The 18,503-nt window shown below is 43.0% G+C and overlaps 1 protein-coding gene across 3 annotated transcripts in view; it reads left to right on the top strand.

Moving 5' to 3' along the window:
• LOC106590282 (uncharacterized) overlaps window positions 1-18,503 on the top strand; it is an 81,017-nt gene that overhangs the window by 43,224 nt on the left and 19,290 nt on the right. For all 3 annotated transcript variants that reach the window (XM_014181124.3, XM_014181123.3, XM_014181122.3), the window contains exons 6-21: window positions 3,561-3,678; window positions 3,872-3,912; window positions 4,283-4,474; window positions 5,034-5,060; window positions 8,476-8,538; window positions 8,869-8,946; window positions 9,079-9,135; window positions 9,305-9,433; window positions 11,913-11,966; window positions 12,109-12,144; window positions 12,500-12,625; window positions 12,937-12,996; window positions 13,123-13,158; window positions 16,778-16,819; window positions 18,179-18,241; window positions 18,436-18,471. In XM_014181124.3, the coding sequence (XP_014036599.2) occupies window positions 3,561-3,678; window positions 3,872-3,912; window positions 4,283-4,474; window positions 5,034-5,060; window positions 8,476-8,538; window positions 8,869-8,946; window positions 9,079-9,135; window positions 9,305-9,433; window positions 11,913-11,966; window positions 12,109-12,144; window positions 12,500-12,625; window positions 12,937-12,996; window positions 13,123-13,158; window positions 16,778-16,819; window positions 18,179-18,241; window positions 18,436-18,471 (1,158 nt within the window). The remainder of the gene's footprint in view (window positions 1-3,560; window positions 3,679-3,871; window positions 3,913-4,282; window positions 4,475-5,033; window positions 5,061-8,475; window positions 8,539-8,868; window positions 8,947-9,078; window positions 9,136-9,304; window positions 9,434-11,912; window positions 11,967-12,108; window positions 12,145-12,499; window positions 12,626-12,936; window positions 12,997-13,122; window positions 13,159-16,777; window positions 16,820-18,178; window positions 18,242-18,435; window positions 18,472-18,503) is intronic.

Below are 18,503 nucleotides of genomic sequence, written 5' to 3'. Positions count from 1 at the left end.
TCAGTAGGAGAGAACACGCAGTGTTCAGATCAATGGGAATTTTCTAGGACACTTCAGGGAAGCACACTTCTAAGTACAAGGAGAGTAGTAGCCCAACTTTGAAGCACCACATGGTTGTGGTTAGTCAGTTAGGCAACACACTACCAAGGTTACTTACTTCTCTCTCTCCCCTTCTCTCTCTTGTGGTCTCTCTCTCTCTCTCTCTCTCTCTCTCTCTCTCTCTGTCTCTCTTTCATTCTCTCTCTCTCTCTCTGTCTCTGTCTCCCTCATTCTGTTTCTGTCTCTCATTCTCTCTCTCTGCCCTTCTCTCTTGCTGTCTCTCTTTATTTCTCTCGCTCTCTCTCTCACACTCTGTCTCTCTCTCCCCTTCTCTCTATTGCGGTCTCTCTGTCTCTGTCTCTCTCTCTCTCTCTCTCTCTCTCGCCCCTTCTCTCTCTTGCGGTCTCTTTCCCGCTCTCTCTCTCTCCCTCACTCTCTCCCCCTGTCTCTCCCTCTCCATCTCCCTGTCTCTCTCTCCAGCTGTGTGTGAAGGTTGGACTTTGTGTGGTCTACACTACCCTCCCTTACTTCTCCTTGAGGCTGCTCCCACTCACAGCTTGCTTGTGTCCTCTGTCCTAGCTGGCATTGGGGTAGACTCAGGAAGGGTGATTTGGCTAATGGGGAATTTCTGGATTTTCTGAGGGAAAACTGGTCCTAGATCTGTGCCCATGGGCGGCTTCATCCGGGAGCATAGGATGTACTGAGGCAGGGGAGGGTGTCTCTGGCATTCCAAGTGTGCTTGTGGATCCGGTCCCAGCGTTTTCCTGCATAGCTGGTTTGGCAGGGCTCCTGGTCCGTCAGCCCACACACATACAAACACATTCATACACACGCATGCTCACACATACGAATACAAACATAAACACACACACACACAAACACACATCCACATAAACACACATCCACATACATCAGCTGTGAGCCAGAGAAGGAGAGAAAACACACCATGCAGCACCTCTGCCCCCTACCGGAAAAGAGTATGAATAGGGCAGTTTGAGAAGATTTGAATCCTAAGCAACCTGCATAGACATTGTCTGAAGTACAGTAGACCAACATAGCTACTGTAGTAGGTCAAAGCTGTGGGCTGGAAAACCTTGGTAGAGCATGAGTGAAGTAGTCTTGCTGTTGCTCATGTGAATTTCCTTTTTCAGCTTTCTTACCTGCCTACTTCTCACTTAAAACATATTTTAGCATTTATTTAAAAAATGTATTGAACATAATATAAAAGGACACACAATCAAAACCACAGGTCACAATTACAATAGAGGATCAAATTACATCAAAGGGTTTTACAACAACACAGTATTGCCACAGTTGTAAATGTGTAGTTTTAAGTGTTTACAATTACCATTTTATTACTACAATGACTATTTTATACAGCCACCCGCCACCCCGCCACGCCTGCCACTTTTTTTATTTTATTTTGTCAGAAAAAGGAGGTTTGAGTTTCAGAAAAACATATGTAATCCTAACAGGGTCAAACCTAACAGGGTGGACATTTGGAGCCTAAATTAGTCATAGCTCTGTGGGTGATTGAGATTAAGATAGCATAACTGCAAACACTTGAAGAGGATTTAACTTGTATTTTGTCATTTTATGAATTGTCTCTATAATTTAGCTTAACAGGGTGGAAATGTATGAGTGAGGCAAGCAGACTAACATGTAAAAATATATATTTTATTGCACCATTGTTTTCCCACCAAACAAATAATGATACTTCCTGAACCGCATGTCATTGTGGGAAGGGGCTGTTTTCTTAAAGGAGAATTACTACAGACTAACAGGGTAGAAAGTGATATCAGGGACACACAGAAAGTGTTAAATACAATAATAATGAATACAATAATCATGAAGAAAAAAAAAACGTTTTGATGGGAGAGATTTTAACTAGTACTATAAAATAATAAAGAAAGATTGTATTATTTTATGGCTTATATTTCTTGTAGAATAACACCCGGCAACACGGCAAAACGCCTACATCCACAGATTTTTCTTTTTCAAAATGCATAAAAAGTCCCTTTCAAGATCCATATTTTGTAGTTTTTAAGGTAAAGCACACCTGACCTTATATGTAAACGTTTTGGAATTCACATTTTACACTAAATAAGAGGTGATATTTCCTGGGGAGAGAAAAGGCACCGGATGGTAGGTGGACCGACTTACCTCAATACTTACCTCAACATACTTACCTGAACATACTTAGCTAAATACTTACCTGAACCTGAACATACTTAGCTAATACTGTAAAGCAGTGGTTCTCAACCTTTTTAGCTTACTGTACCACCAACTGAATTTTCCTGGAGTACCCCCTCATTTTCCAATTAAGCCTATGGTCTCATGAGTCTTCTCAAGTACCCCCTGTGGATAGGCCAAGTCCCCCCAGGGGTCCTAGTACCCCTGGTTGGGGACCACTGCTGTAAAGAACCTTCAGTTTGATGGCTAGCTAACTGCCTGTGAAAGGGGATACCTAGTCAGTTGTACAACTGAATTCATTCAACTGAAATGTGTCTTCTGCATTTAACCCTCTGAATCAGAGAGGTGCAGGGGGCTGCCTTAATCGACATCCACGTCTTCGGCGCCCGGGGAACAGTGGGTAACTGCCTTGCTCAGGAGCAGAATAACAGATTTTTACCTTGTCAGCTCGGAGATTCGATCCAGCAACCTTTCAGTTACTGGCCCAACACTCTAACCACTAGGCTACCTGCCGCCACCTCTGCACCTCAGCTTCCATAATCTGATTCTTGATGTGGATGTGTTTCAGGATATTTTCAAGGAGACACTTATGAGACTGTTTCTTCTTGAGAACTTTCATCTTTCTCAAAGTGGCATTGTATGCATGAATCACCTTTCTATCCACACACCTGACCGTTTTCACCAGCTCGTCTCTCATGCTTTCAAAGTTTTTATTTTTGTCCTGAAACTCATTCACCTTGTTCTCCTTTTCACAAATATCCACAATCAGAGAATACATATTTTTCACCAGTTTGCTGTTATACTCTCTCATGATGGGTTTCATTCCAGCTTTTGTTGGAATCCACAACAACATGGTAGAGGCAACAACATCAAAATCATACTCGCTGTCTGCCAATGGTAAAGATCACAGGATCAAACTTTCCAGTGGTGTCAATGGCAAGCATTTTCAAGTCTTGGGTTCAGAATGGGTTCACAAGAGTTGATGAAAGTTGTTCAAATAAAGTTATGTAATAATCCACCAGAGAACCAGAAAAGTCCTCTGAATCGTATGTAGTTTGCCCAGTAAGGACTGAAAGTAAATTCTGAAAATGCAACAAATTATCATGGCAACAATTCAACCAACCATTCCAAATTCTCGGGTCTCCTTGATACGAAATGCAAAGCCATAGCAACAATGCTTTAAAACAATTCAAACAAACGTTCCAAATTCTAGGCTTTTCCTAGGGCGACAAAACCAATCTTGCAGAACATGATGAACCTGACTCTAGCTGTATGTTCAAATGATGCATTGTTTTACATTTCTCCCCGCTCTCCCCCTACCCCCTCAGCCAGAGGATCCAATGATCACCCCTGTGCGTGCCCCTCCCACAGAGGCATCGCCCAGTGACGATGAGGAGGATGCTGGCGAGACCTCAGGTCAGGAAGTGGAGCTGACCGCTGAGAGAGGTGAGAGAGAGACATGGAGGAAGACTGTACACAATTCATTCATTTATGATCATTTGAAATGAAAATCCACTGCATGAACATATTATCCATTGTGGTATTTACATGAAGAGCCACCAGGTGGCGGTAAAACATGGCGAAGCAAGGAGCCATATACTGTACATTTGTATTGATGATTTTGTATCTTTGGCCACAGGACCAAGTCAGACAGCGGATGCAGCCTATAGACCAGGAAGTGTAAGTATCAGTTTTTGACTTGAATGAAGGAGATTGAATAGAATGTAACAGAAGACCTGGAGTGTGTTACCTGATCTAGAGAAGTGGTTGTCAAATCTCTCGTTAGTTGTAGTCCTGAATTAGCTCATCTGATTCACCTAGTCAAAGGCTTGATAATTAGTTGACAAGTTGAATCAGGTGTGCTAGCTCAGTAGTTCAAGTACATGGAGTGGCTGGGGGTCCTGGAAGAGAGGTTTGAGAACCCCTGCCCTATTGTACCTGACGAGCCATCAATAACAAATAATTTATTGCCAATATACCAGACATACCACAATTTTCTAGCTTGTTCTAAAACATCCTTTCATGGTGTGAGTCTACTCTCTCCCTCCAGGTGACGCCCAGTCAGAAAGGAGAGCGAGGAGACCCAGGGCCAGCCGGACCCCCTGGCTCCCCCGGCCCCCCAGGCCCGCAAAGCCCGTCAGGCGATGGCTCCTCTGGGGAGGGAGAGCCAGGACCAAGGGGCCCCCAGGGGCCTCAGGGACCAGCAGGAACACCCGGAGCACCCGGCAACGACGGCCAGCCAGTAAGAGCCTGTTTGTTAGCACAACATCCCCTCCCTTCACCACCTATTGATCATGTTTATCAGCACTGCATTGTAATTGGGCAAAATCGCAGCTGTATCTAGTTACGGTCGATTCATTCGTTCTCTTTGGCTCCTAGACAGTGCCTGCCAAACACCAAACAACACCCTGCCTGATTTGTCATGCTACGCAATGCACAATAAACACAGTGAGAGCTCGGCAGTTGGCAAGCGATAGGAGCGCATTCTCTATTCTCCGTCTCACATTGTGAACATGCTATTCTTTTTATTTGTGTGGTTTGGCCCGCCCGGCATATTTTTCACCAAAATAGTTCAGTTCAATTGGCGTTCTCTCTCTGTAATTCTGTCTCTATAAACATCTGCTATTGTCTATTTTAATGGCCTATTTAGGTGGTTTCAGGCCTTCGGCCGTTGTCCATGACGGCTGTATTGTCATCTTGTTCAGTGGTTGAGAAGGGCAGTTTTTGATGTAGCTGATGTAAGTTTATGGGGTCAAAAATAGTTTGGGATCGTTTCTATTGTTGTTTTCTTTGTTCTCCAGGGCAGTGGAGGGAAAGATGGCGACCCTGTAAGTACTCTTCATGTGTCATTGTTCAATATGACTTCTGCGTCATTTCTTAGCACTTCAAGCTTTCGTTATTACTAGACTCACACATCTCTGAGTTGAGATTACTACACTGTGTAAATTAAACCATTTTTCTGTACTATAGTCTACTTACAGTAACTGTTCCAGTGTTAGGCCCTACAATACACAATACATAAGACTTGACCCTGTTGTCCTGCTACGTAGAATGACTCCCACCCTCTCTCTTTCTCAAGAACACTATACACACACCACAGCTATCCAGGCACACACACACACGCACACACGCTCACACGCACACACTCACACACTCACACGCACGCACACACACACACACACACACACACACACACACACACACACACACACACACACACACACACACACACACACACACACACACACACACACACACCACAGGAGGTTGGTGGTACATTAATTGGGGAGGACGGGCTCATAGTAATGGCTGGAGTGGAATATGTGGAATGGTATAAAATACATCAAACACATCATTTCCATGTGTTTAGTGACATTCCATTCAGTCCATTTTGTCCATTATTACAGTTTTTTACAATCACTTTGGCAGTAATTTCAGAACCTTGATATCATTTTTCAAAACTCTAGACACAAAACTCACAACCAATGATCAAAATGCACATTTTTCAAAACTCTACAACTTTTTCCAATTGCTTGGATACAATACACATAAAGCTAAGATAATTTGTTCATAGAACTAAAATCATCTGTTCAAAAGGACACAACTTAACATCAAAGTATTACCATTTCAAAATGCAATTCACACATTACATCTGAGATGACTGTCTATTCATTTCATTACAATGATCTAACTATCAAATGATACAACTGATCAAAGACCTGTTGCATTACTCTTAATGCATAGTTTTATGGAAACTGACAAACAATATTCCATGTTTAGATCATGAAAGTTTCAGGATAACGAGATCCATTGACACCAATTACCGTGGAACATGAACCAATTGGACTACATGATCTATGGATGTAATATTTCATCATCATTCTTTATCAGACAGTGTTTCTAGGGTCCCATGTACCACTTTTCCAGACCATGTTTTCAGATTTAACATTACTGTACACGCATAGGCCACTTTATTAGGTACACCTATCTAGTACTGGGTAGGACCCCATTTTGCCTCCACAACAGCTGTTTCTGAGATGCTGGAATCACCATATGTGGCATCAACAATCATACCACGGTCAAAGTTGCTTAGATTACGCATCTTGCCTGTTCTAATGTTTGGTCAAACAATAACTAAAGCTCTCTACTCTATACGCTCTATATATTGAGTTGCAAGCAGCCACATGATTCGCTGTTCGAATGTAACCTTCCTTGATGGGCTAAATCAGGTCTGTAGAGCTGATGGCGTGACCTATGTCATTGTGTGGGATAATGTCGGGCTCCACCATGCTCAAATGGTGCAAGCATGGTTTCAGAGCCATCCACAATTTACCACCCTGTACTTACCCCATACTCTCCTTTCCTAAAACCCGATTGAGGAATTTTTCTCCACATGGAGGTGGAAGGTATATGATAGGCGCCCTCACGAACAAGCCACCCTTCTCCAGGCCATGGACGACGCATGCAATGACATCACGGCAGACCAGTGTCAGGCCTGGATTCGCCATGCCCAAAGATTCTTCCCAAGATGTTTGGCTAATGAAAACATTTATTGTGATGTGGATGAGAACCTGTGACAAAATCCACAAGACAGGGTTGATGGAAATATAGAAGTACAGTAATCCAGCCTTTGTTTTGTTTTTTACAGTAAGCCAGGTGAGGAACACTGCAGTTTATGTTTTACTGTAGTTTCTTTCTTTTTTTGTAGCTAATTATTTTTTTGGTTTTGTTTTTTACAGTAAGCCAGGTGAGGAACACTGCAGTTTATGTTTTACTGTAGTTTCTTTCTTTTTTTGTAGCTAATTTTTGTTTTTGTTTTGTTTTTTACAGTAAGCCAGGTGAGGAACACTGCAGTTTATGTTTTACTGTAGTTTCTTTCTTTTTTTGTAGCTAATTATTTTTTTGTTTTGTTTTTTTACAGTAAGCCAGGTGAGGAACACTGCAGTTTATGTTTTACTGTAGTTTCTTTCTTTTTTTGTAGCTAATTATTTTTGCTTTGATTCAAAGAAACCTATGAGTGATTTTATTGTATTTCATCAATGCATTTCATATTTTGTTCAATGATTCCACTGTGTCTGTAGTATTCTCTCTACTAGTCCTTTTACAGTGACGTATTTACGTATAGTAGCGTAATGAAACATGTATCACATATTTTGTACTACAATATTTAATGATTGAACGAACAACTACACAGTGAAACTATCGGTATCTTTTGTGTGGGTGATCTAAATGAATGTTCCTATGGTATTTCATGATAAATTAGTTATTTGAACCAATGATTCTGCAAGTGCAAGGTTTCTTTAAAGATATGAATGCACAATGCAATGTTTTGAACATTGGACAGCCTGTGTTACAAGTGTTGACCGTTTTGAGTTTTGTGTCTAGAGTTTTGAAAAATGACCACAAGGTTCTGAAATTAGTGCCAAAGAGATTGTAAAAAACTGTATGAGTCGTTCTCCCCTCAGCAGCCTCCTATGAAACACACACAACCTGCCAATATCTCACATGTGTGCACCAGACCCAGTCCTTTAGCCAATAATGGAGGAAAGGGGGATATAGTGATTTAGAAATGTTTTACATAAATTAGGAAAGTTTAGTCATTGTGCATCCAGCTCTAACAGCTGTAGTTCAAAATGGCTGACTATTTATTTACAACTCACGTCCCTAGACATCAATGGAGAGATGATCTTCTACGGTGGTCTCTCTTAGCCGTTTTTCATCTGTTCTGTGCATTTTCATTGGTTGACCGAGAGTACCTGCCCACCTGTGGGGTGGGATATAGGTCCTGCTAACATGTGGTACATTTGTGTGGGGTTCTGTGTGTGTACGTCTGTGTGTGTGTGTGTGTGTCTGCATGTGTGTGTGTGTGTGTGTGTGTGTGTGTGTGTGTGTGTGTGTGTGTGTGTGTGTGTGTGTGTGTGTGTGTGTGTGTGTGTGTGTGTGTGTGTGTGTGTGTGTGTGTGTGTGCATGCGTGTCTGCATTTGTGCACACAGCCTTGTGAGTCATAAAGGGGCTTCAGAAGAGATTAGATAACTGTTGTAGTGAATACCGGGGTGAATGTTCTCTTTGAACACTGTGTTTATGGAGTGAGATATAACTCGAGGAGGAAGGGCCACACATGAATCCAATCTCCAACTCCTGCCAATCCACCAATCATTGTTAGAAAGCCGACAGTACAGTACACGACCCATATGGATTTCTATATATGTTGCTAATACTCACTTGCTGTGTTCCTACCACAGGGAGAAAATGGAGTTCAGGGATTCCCAGGCTTGCCAGGAGATCCTGGTCCCAAAGGAGACAAGGTGCAAAACACATAGTGTATAACATCACTGTTACAGAGGGTACATGATGTACTAGTGACCTACAGGTTTTAGCAGCTACAAGGTCATGGGGGACTGTCACTGAATAGTTCAGCAGTGCTCTACGTCATTGCACATTATTCATCTAGCCGAGCACCAACACACTCCATTCAACTAATCAAGGGCTGGCGATGAATTGAATCAGATGTGTTAGTGCCGGCCTTGAACAAATCCCCCTACAGGGTCCCGTGGCCTAGGATTGGATTGAGAAACACTGATCTAGTTGGTTGTTGTGTTTGACCCTGGATTGTGTGTTGTTGTTGACCCCTGTAGGGTGATCCTGGAGTGGGCAAACCTGGTTCCCCCGGTCCTCCCGGGCCACCGGGTCGACCCAACTCATCCAGATCCCTGGTACGTAGTGAAATGAACCACCCTGGATGTGTGGATTAATGGATGGATGGATGGAAGAATTAGTTGGTTGATTGATGGGTTGTTTGATTTTCATCAGTTCATTGATTCATTGTAAGTTGATGTGGTTTGCAGAATGGTGTGGACGGTTCAGGCTTTGAGGACTTTGACAGCGACACAGAGATTATGACAGTGAGTGGCCATCCTTTTCAAAAACCTAGAATCCACTTGCTGTTGTTCTGCTCTCTGATTGCAGCCACAAAGACTGTTTGGATACACAGTTAGCATTAGCGTTAATGCGTTATGACGGTTACGCTATTTGTTACCATTAAAGTTAATATTATTTATTTTCTTCATCCAGGGTCCTCCTGGTCCACCGGGTCCTCCAGGGCAGCCTGGCCCCCCAGGTTCGTCTGAGGGCCTCTCTGCGTCACCTGGAGCCCCTGGGGCCCCCGGGAAGGATGGAGAGATGGGTAAACCGGGACTGCCTGTGAGTCACCCAACACTTTACTGAAACTCCATCACTCTCACTTATACTGTTAAAGCCAGTGAGTGGTAAAATGGTGCCATCCGTCTATCACTTGTAGTTCTAAGGGCCAATTAAGCAGCTGTTATAGCACACCCTGTGGAGAGGTCAGCATTGGTACATTCCAACCCACAGTTGAAGGAGACTTCTAAAACCGTATTGTAGACACAACTAAACTCTGTGGTGGTGTTCCAGATTCCATTGCTGTCCTGGCCTCTGTTTCAGGTGATGCTGGGTTGGTTTAGTGGCTCTGGTTCTGGATCTGGATCGGTATTAAACTCTGGTCCTATCTGTTCATTGAACCTGATGAGCCAAAAAGGCATCATTTCCCCCACAACTTCACTTCATTCCCCATGTTTCTTAACACCAGGCATCTGTGGTTTTGCGCACTCTGTGTGCTGCAGAACCATGAACAAAGGGGGTGTGTGAGCTTACAAATCAATTTCTTAGAACAAATTGCTGCCAGATAATCAACAGCACGGAACTCCAGGTGTCTGCAAAAGATTTGTCAAACCCAGCAGCAACCTTCAGACAACCTTACAGCAATCCCTTCTGTTGCCCAGCACAACTATAACATCTCTGACCGCTACATGACAAGAGATTCCTGGAAACCATTTGGATAACGCATAATTCCCCTGCAACCCTGCAATTTGTTCCGTTTGCTTAAGCCTAGAACGTTCTGGAGGCCCAATGTTTATGTGAATGATTGAACGGGTGATTGAGGGACCCAGAGCAGCTGTTGCCTTGGTGAGATCACCACGGAGCTGGACCCTCGTGACACCAATCTGGCTGCCTTGACAACTTGTATTGTAAATGATACTTTCTGACCTGCTGTGAATTGGGGAGATTTTTACTGTGGGAAGGAGGGCTGTAGACAGAGGCATGGAGGCAAATATTTATTTGTAACTGTTTCAAAAAGTACATTGGAATTTGACTTTCAATCATGAACAGTTAAGATAGTTAATGACTGATATGGTTATATAATAGGTTCAAACCTCTATATTGGTGTGTAAATCACTGCTTTTGTAAACATAAAAAAAGAGGGGCGTTTTATTATTGTTACATGTCTGTTAATCAATCTAGAAGGAAAGCAGGAGTGACATCACTCACACACCAGTTATTGTGTGTGTCACCCAGTCTCTTAGGCAAACTGGAAAAGGAGCTCTGTGTTTATAAGCAAATCTGCTCCCCTTTGCTACGGTAAACACAACCCCAGTCAGCGTGTCTTTCGTCCCTCTCTCTCTGTGTGGTCTAGGCTGCCTGCGCCACGCTCTACAAGCTGCCTGGCCTGGCCTGCTGTCCTCAGAGCATGTACACAGCTCAGACTTCTCGTCTGTTCAAAGCCAGACCTTGATCACAGAGCACTATGGGAATTCCAACCGTTTGTGTTTGACAGAGTAGGTCAAAGTTTGCATTATCCGATGATACAGGGTCAGGTCTTTTTTTTCAGCCCCCTACTGGTTAGGTTTAGGATCGGAGGTAGCTGGTTGAGTAATCTGATCCTAGATCTGTGGTTAAGGCCGACTTGTACCTCGACAGATTTGACAGTTGCCCATGTGATCATGCATTCCCAGGTCCCAACTTCCCACAGACAGACCCCTGATTACTTGGCTCTGCTCCAGACAGCATGTAATATTGTAGCTACACACTGTTTCACTGTTTCACTGTTTCACTGTTTCATCAAACTACATGGCTGTTATGTTTCAAATCCAACCTGACACGTACTCTAATCAACCTCCTCTTTGGTGAAGTACAGGGATCTCACAGTCATCTTTCCACAACACGTCACAATCTATTTCCATGAGATTTGGCAGTGTTGATGCTTACTTTCCCAACGGTGAGATATTACTCAACAGCCTAATCCAGCCTCATGACATTTTAATCTGTTCTGAATGACAGATTACGGAATGTTATTGCCCAGGCCAATAATCTCTCACTTAATCTGTTGAGAAACATTTTGAAGTTTGTTTCACGATACGATTCACAAAATACAGTAAGACCGTTAACCAACGGAGATAAAGATATTACGAGTCTAGTGTGGAAAGGTTAAAGGTTAAGAAGCGATGAAGCAGCAATGTAATCTTGGCTCCGTGAGCTAATGGCTGCTGACTGCAGCTAGATGCATCTCATGAAACATGGTCTCTCCCATTATTCGCATCGTTGGGGAAAACTGCCTTTTGACTTGAGAATGTAGGAGGCTTTACTCGCATGTCTGTTATGATCGTTGAAGCTATGTATTGAGTTCTGGCTCTTCTGAATAGATGAATAAATGCATTATTTCTAAATTAGCCGGTGGACTAAAGATACAGTATATTGTCTTGCTGGGCTGGCAGATCAGACACTTCACAGCTAAATACAATCTGACAAATGGAATGATCCCATACTGGGCAGAACTACCTTACGGAGAAACACATCTAATCTAAGTAATTGTTCTATCTCCCAGGGGGTTGATGGACATGATGGGAACCCTGGTCCAGCAGGCGAGAGAGGAGAGAAGGTACGACCTAGGGATATAGACCTCTGATATCCTGTGTACTGATTGCGTAGAATCTATCATCTCAAGACAGTCTCCCTCTGATGTAAAAAGAGCTTCAATTTGATTGATTTAAATTGATTGAAACATTGATTATCTTTGACAGGGTGAGCCGGGTCTGAGCGGACCTCCTGGACCAAAGGTAAAGTCAGAGTCATGCTGCTCCATCACTCCCCAAGCTAGAAGTGACTATAAAAAACACTATTCAAACCCAAACACACTTGTTCCCCACATGTGAATCAAGTGATAATTACTGCTAATAACCAGAACTAAATATATATATATTTTTAAACAATACCTATGCCTAGCCACTCCCCCATCAGCATTTTCAGATCTAAAGGAATATCATATGCCTCCACCTTCAAATGGGTGTAGTGGAAGCCCCCTCCATAATACTTACACCCATCCAGTTCCTTCACATCTGCAAAAATGGACGTTGTAATAATGTATGCTGCTTCAGGTGGTTTTTAGACTGAACCATTGTGGTTCTCTCCCAGGGGGAGCCAAGTGCTGCAGGGTTCCCAGGTCTGCCCGGCTCAGAAGGCCCAGAGGGGAAGCCAGGCCTGAGGGGCCCTCCTGGGCCACCGGGACCCCCAGGAAGGGGCTTCAGCTTGGACCTGGAGGTATGATTTCATTCATTCAGCTCTCCTGTCTGTCAGAGGGTCAACAACATACTGTACACCTGTTAGATCAGTTTCAAGCTTTTGTAATGAAGGATAACTAATACTGTTCTCATAACAATGTTATGTATTATTGTATTATTATTATAAACTTTAAAGTGATTTACATTGTATGTTGGGAGGGATGGGGACAACGACTCACCCTATACATCACCAATGTGTAGCACCCACCTTAGTGATGCTCGGCAGACATTTTGTGCCAGAGGGCTCATCACCACACACACCAGTTGTCATTGACTGTATGTTGTTTACAGGACATTGAGGGGTCTGGGACACTCGGTGGCTTTGGGGCAGTGATGCCCAGAGGCCCTCAGGTAAGAACACAAAGAGTGGTTTCTATATGGAGCTGCTGGGACACCATTTTGTTTATAAGACTGATATACATATGAAAATGTGTATGATTAATACTAACAATCATTTTTACCTGGTGCTTTCCACAGGGTCCTATTGGGAAACCTGGTCCTCCAGGACCAAAGGTACTGTATGCCCTCATGTCTTATATCAATGACACAGTGAGCTTACTCTATGTACCTATCAGGCATGTTTTAATACAATATCATGTCCCATCTTTCAAACAAATTGACTATGCTAAAAGCTAACTATGTGAGGCAGCTACTTTCAAAAACACACTTCAACCTGACATCAAATTCAACGTGTACTTGCAGTCGGCAGTCTTTTCACGACCCGTGGGTGTTCGCGTGTATGCTAGACACACAGTAGTGTATGTGCTAAAATGTCTACGTGTACTAGATCCTTGGTGTGAAGTGTGACTCACTTGTTTCACCACTGACTGTGATAGATTACCTTCTTTTTTTATATTTTCAGTGGTATTGTTAACAAACACGCCCCCATAAAGAAAATGAGAATTAAAAACAGGTTCAGCCCCTGGTTCGACCGTGATCTGGCAGAGTTACTCCACCTCAAGAATTCCATTTGGCGAAAGGCTTGGCACACGCATACTCAGGCCGACTGGCTCTCGTTCAGGAAAATGAGAAATAAGTGCACTCAGGCTATACGGAAGGCCAAAGTTAGTTACTTTAAGGAGCAGTACTCTCTCTGTGGGTCTAACCCCAAGAAGTTCTGGAAAATGGTTATAGACCTGGGAATAAACCCTCCTCCTCAAAAGCTGCCCATGTCCCTTAATGTTGATGATGTGGTTGTTACTGACAAGGAGCACATGGCTGAGCGCTTTAATCCTATTTGACTCAGCCATGCCTCCTTGCCTGTCCAACATCTCCCACCCTATCTCATGTGACTAGCCCCGATGCTCCTCCCTCCTTTTCCCCTGCCCCGCTACAAAGTTTCTCCCTACAGGTAGTCACTGAGTCCGAGGTGCTAAAGGAGCTCCTTATACTTGACCCCAAAAAAACATCTGGGTCAGATGGTTTAGACCCTTTCTTCTTTAAGGTTTCTGCCCCTAGAATTGCCCGGCATGTCAGACCTTTTTAACCTGTCTCTCCTCTCTGGGGAGGTTCCCATTACTTGGAAAGCAGCCACGGTGCGTTTTTTATTTAAGCTGATCCTATCTGTTATAGGACAATTTCTATTTTGCCCTGTTTATCAAAAGTGTTGGAAAAACTTGTCAATAATCAACTGACTGGCTTTCTTGACGTCTATAGTATTCTCTCTGGTATGCTATCTGGTTTCCGCTCAGGTTATGGATGTGTCACTGCAACCTTTAAGGTCCTAAATTATGTCACCATTGCCCTTGATTCTAAGCAATGTTGTGATGCTATTTTTATTGACTTGGCCAAAGCTTTTGATAGGGTAGACCATTCAATTCTTGTGGGCCAGCTAAGGAGTATTGGTGTCTCTGAGGGCCTGGTTCGCAAACTACCTCTCTCAAAGAGTGCAGTGTATAAAATCAGAACATCTGCTGTCTCAGCCACTGCCTGTCACCAAGGCTCAATCCTAGGCCCCACACTCTTCTCAATTTACATCAACAACATAGCTCAGGCAGTAGGAAGCTCTCTCATTCATTTATATGCAGATGATACAGTCTTATACTCAGCTGGCCCCTCCCCGGATTTTGTGTTAAATGCTCTACAACAAAGCTTTCTTAGTGTCCAACAAGCTTCCTCTGCCCTTAACCTTGTTCTGAACAGCTCCAAAACAAAGGTCTTGTGGTTTGGTAGGAAGAATGCCCCTCTCCCCACTGATGTGATTACTACTAGGGTTTAGAGCTTGAGGTAGTCACCTCATACAAGTACTTGGGAGTATGTCTAGACGGTACACTGTCCTCTCAGCACATATCAGATTTATAGATCGGCAGTTGTGAAGAGGGCACGACAACACCTTTTCCCACTCAAGAGACTGAAAAGATTTGGCATGGGTGCCCAGATCCTCAAAAAGTTATACAGCTGCACCATCGAGAGCATCCTGACCGGTTGAATCACTGCCTGGAATGGCAACTGCTCGGCATCTGACCATAAGGCACTACAGAGGGTAGTGCGTAAGGCCCAGTACATCAGTGGGGCCAAGCTTCCTGACATCCAGGACCTATATACTAGGCGGTGTCAGAGGAAGGCCCAAAAAATTGTCAAAGACTCTGGTCACCGAAGTCATAGACTGTTCTCTCTGCTACCGCAAGGAAAGCGGTACCGGAGCTCAAAGTCTAGGCCCAATAGGCTCCTTAATAGCTCCTACCCCCGAAGCCACTGCTGAACAATTAATCAAATGGCCACCGGGACTATTTACATTGACCCCCCCCCCTTTGTTTTTACACTGCTGCTACTCGCTGTTTTTTATCTATGCATAGTCACTTTACAAATGACATCGACTAACTTGTACCACACATTGACTCGGTACTGGTACCCCCTGTATATAGCTTCGTTATTGTCATTTTCTTGTGTTACTTTTAGTTTTTTCTTATTACAAAAATGTCACTTTAGTTTATTTAGTAAATATTTTCTTAACTCTATTTTTTGAACTGCTTTGTTGGTTAAAGGCTTGTAAGTAAGTGTTTCACGGTAAGGTCTACACCTGTTGTATTCGGCGTACGTGACAAATACATTTGATTTGATTTTTATAGAATTTTATTTGCCATCAATTCTCCTTATAGGACATATCACTGCACTCTATACTCCTCAGTAAACTGGTCATCTCTGTATACCCGGCGAAAGACCCACTGGTTGATGCTTATTTATAAAACCCTCTTAGGCCTCACTCCCCCCATCTGAGATACCTACTGCAGCCCTCATCCTCCATATACAACACCCGTTCTGCCAGTCACATTCTGTTAAAAGTCCCCAAAGCACACACATCCCTGAGTCGCTCCTCTTTTCAGTTCGCTGCATCTAGCGACTGGAATGAGCTGCAAAAAACACAAACTGGACAGTTTTATCTCCATCTCTTCCTTCAAAGACTCAATCATGGACACTTACTGACAGTTGTGGCTGCTTCGCGTGATGTATTGTTGTCTCTACCTTCATGCCCTTTGTGCTGTTGTCTGTGCCCAATAATGTTTGTACCATGTTGTGCTGCTGCCATGTTGTGTTGCTACCATGTTCTTGTCATGTTGTGTTGCTACCATGCTGTATTGTCATGTGTTGCTGCCTTGCTATGTTGTTGTCTTAGGTCTCTCTTTATGTAGTGTTGTTTCTCTTGTCGCAATGTGTGTTTTGTCCTATATTTTTATTTTATTTGTTATTTGTAATCCCAGCCCTCGTCCCCACAGGAGGCATTTGGCTTTTGGCAGGCCGTCAATGTACATAAGAATTTGTTCTTAACTGACTTGCCTAGTTAAATAAAGTTAAATAATAAAAAAAAACATCCTACTGCACACCACTTAACGTATCAATCATATGAATCACAGAGTCAGTATACAGGTGTATAAGATCATACGACTGAAATCTTGCAATACTTATAATGTGCTTCAAGTGGTTCTAAGAATGAAATCATCTGGTGCGAATGTGGCTGTAAAGTTTTCACTGCCCTGCATAAACTAGAACTGTGTTGGTATTTGTTGTGAGTGTGCATGTTCCTGTGTTCATTTCTATTTGGTATGTGCTAGTGGCACTACACATTCTGAATATGTAGTTCTACATACATGTAAAAGGTTACCATACCGACGGCCATTTTATTTCTCCTTCACAGGGCAAAGACGGGCAGGACGGGCTTCCTGGTGTAGCGGTAAAGGTGGGTCCCCACTACTCAACTGGTTCCCATTCATCCTCGGAGAGGAAGTGCAGCCTTCCCCACCATGTGCATTCTATTAGCCCGCTAATTTCCAATGAATTCCTCTCTGACACATCTGTACACAGGCAGGGCCAGTCGTCCAGGTCTCAGGCACTGTACCTCACATGCACCAGCACCACCACTTTGATAGAGACATCAGCTAGCATTAATGTGAAAGTTCAGATTTCATTAAAGGGAAAGTTCACCCCAAAATCGAAGTTTGTAAACGAACTACCGTAATTCCAATCGTTCCCATTCTTTTGGGATTGAGTCCTGTGTTTTCCCATCTGGTTTGATGATGGAGTGCTGCATCAGATGACCTGGCCTCCACAATCATCCGACCTCAATCCAATTGAGATGGTTTGGGATAAGTTGGACCGCGGAGGGTAGGAAAAGCAGCCAACAAGTGCTCAGCAATATGTGGGAACTCCTTCAAGACTGTTGGAAAAGCATTCCTCATGAAGCTGATTGAGAGAATGCCAAGAGTGTGCAAAGCTGTGATCAAGGCAATATATTTTGATTTGTTCAACACCTTTTGGGTTACTAAATGATTCCATGTATGTTATTTCAGAGTTTTGATGTGTTCACTATTATTCTACAATGTAGAAAATAGCAAAAATAAAGAAAAACCCTTGAATGAGTAGGTGTATCCACACGTTTGACTGGTAGGTATATACAGTACCATATACAGTACCATATACAGTACCAGTCGAAGGTTTGGACATACTTTTATATATATTTTTTTAAATGGGAGAGGGGAAACAAACTCAATATACTTAAAACTAAATCAAAACTGTGTATAAATGACAATGGACCTACATTCATACAGTTTCTTGACTGTCCAGCTCTCTAATAATCACTAGACAGTCAGGGGGCATCGAAAATTCCCAAAATGATGAATAGAGGACTATTTTTTGCAAATTTTGACATCAAGGAAATATAACCAATTTTCAGTGTGGCCTTCTGGACCTCGTTGATGACCGAATGAAAATGAAAAGAGTAATTCTATACATACAATCTACTCATTACGATAAAAAGGTTTTCAGAAGTATCACTCATTGATGAGGTCTACTACCATAGGTACGCAGATGAGGTAGTTAGTTGGAGTTGTTCCTCAATTTTGTGGGTTGGACACTCACTAGCATCTCAAACAGATCTAAAAACTCTCTTATTTTAACTTGATACTGTTTTTGTCTACTAATGTTCTAAATAATGTTCTTTTATGTTTTGTGTGGGCCCCAAGAAGAGTATCTGCTACATGAGCAATAGCTAATGGTGATCCTAATAAATAATCCATCAATTTCATCTCTGTTCCTCTAGGGGGAGCCTGGTGCTCCGGGAGCAGCAGGGTCCTCTGGGCTGGACGGACTGCCAGGGCACACAGTCAGTACTTCACCTGCCTTTTACTGACCTATTCAATCTCCTCTATTTGCCTTTTCTTTTGAACTTCTTTTGATTTTAAAATATTGTAATCTGTCTTTATACCCTTTACATTTGTTGTCATAGGTTCCTCATAAAATGATCTCAGGTCTCAGTTATGTTTAGTCGTTATAGTGTTTGCCCTTTCTTCCATGCAGGGAGTGAAGGGGGACAGCGGTGATATGGGACCAAAGGTACAGTATCACTCCTGCTGACTCCATTCATG

Source organism: Salmo salar, chromosome 29 (assembly GCF_965601325.2).
Source record: "Salmo salar chromosome 29, fSalSal1, whole genome shotgun sequence".
NCBI classification, from domain to species: domain Eukaryota; kingdom Metazoa; phylum Chordata; class Actinopteri; order Salmoniformes; family Salmonidae; genus Salmo; species Salmo salar.
Note: the sequence above shows the minus strand (reverse complement) of the source record. Positions and strands in the feature narration are given on the sequence as shown.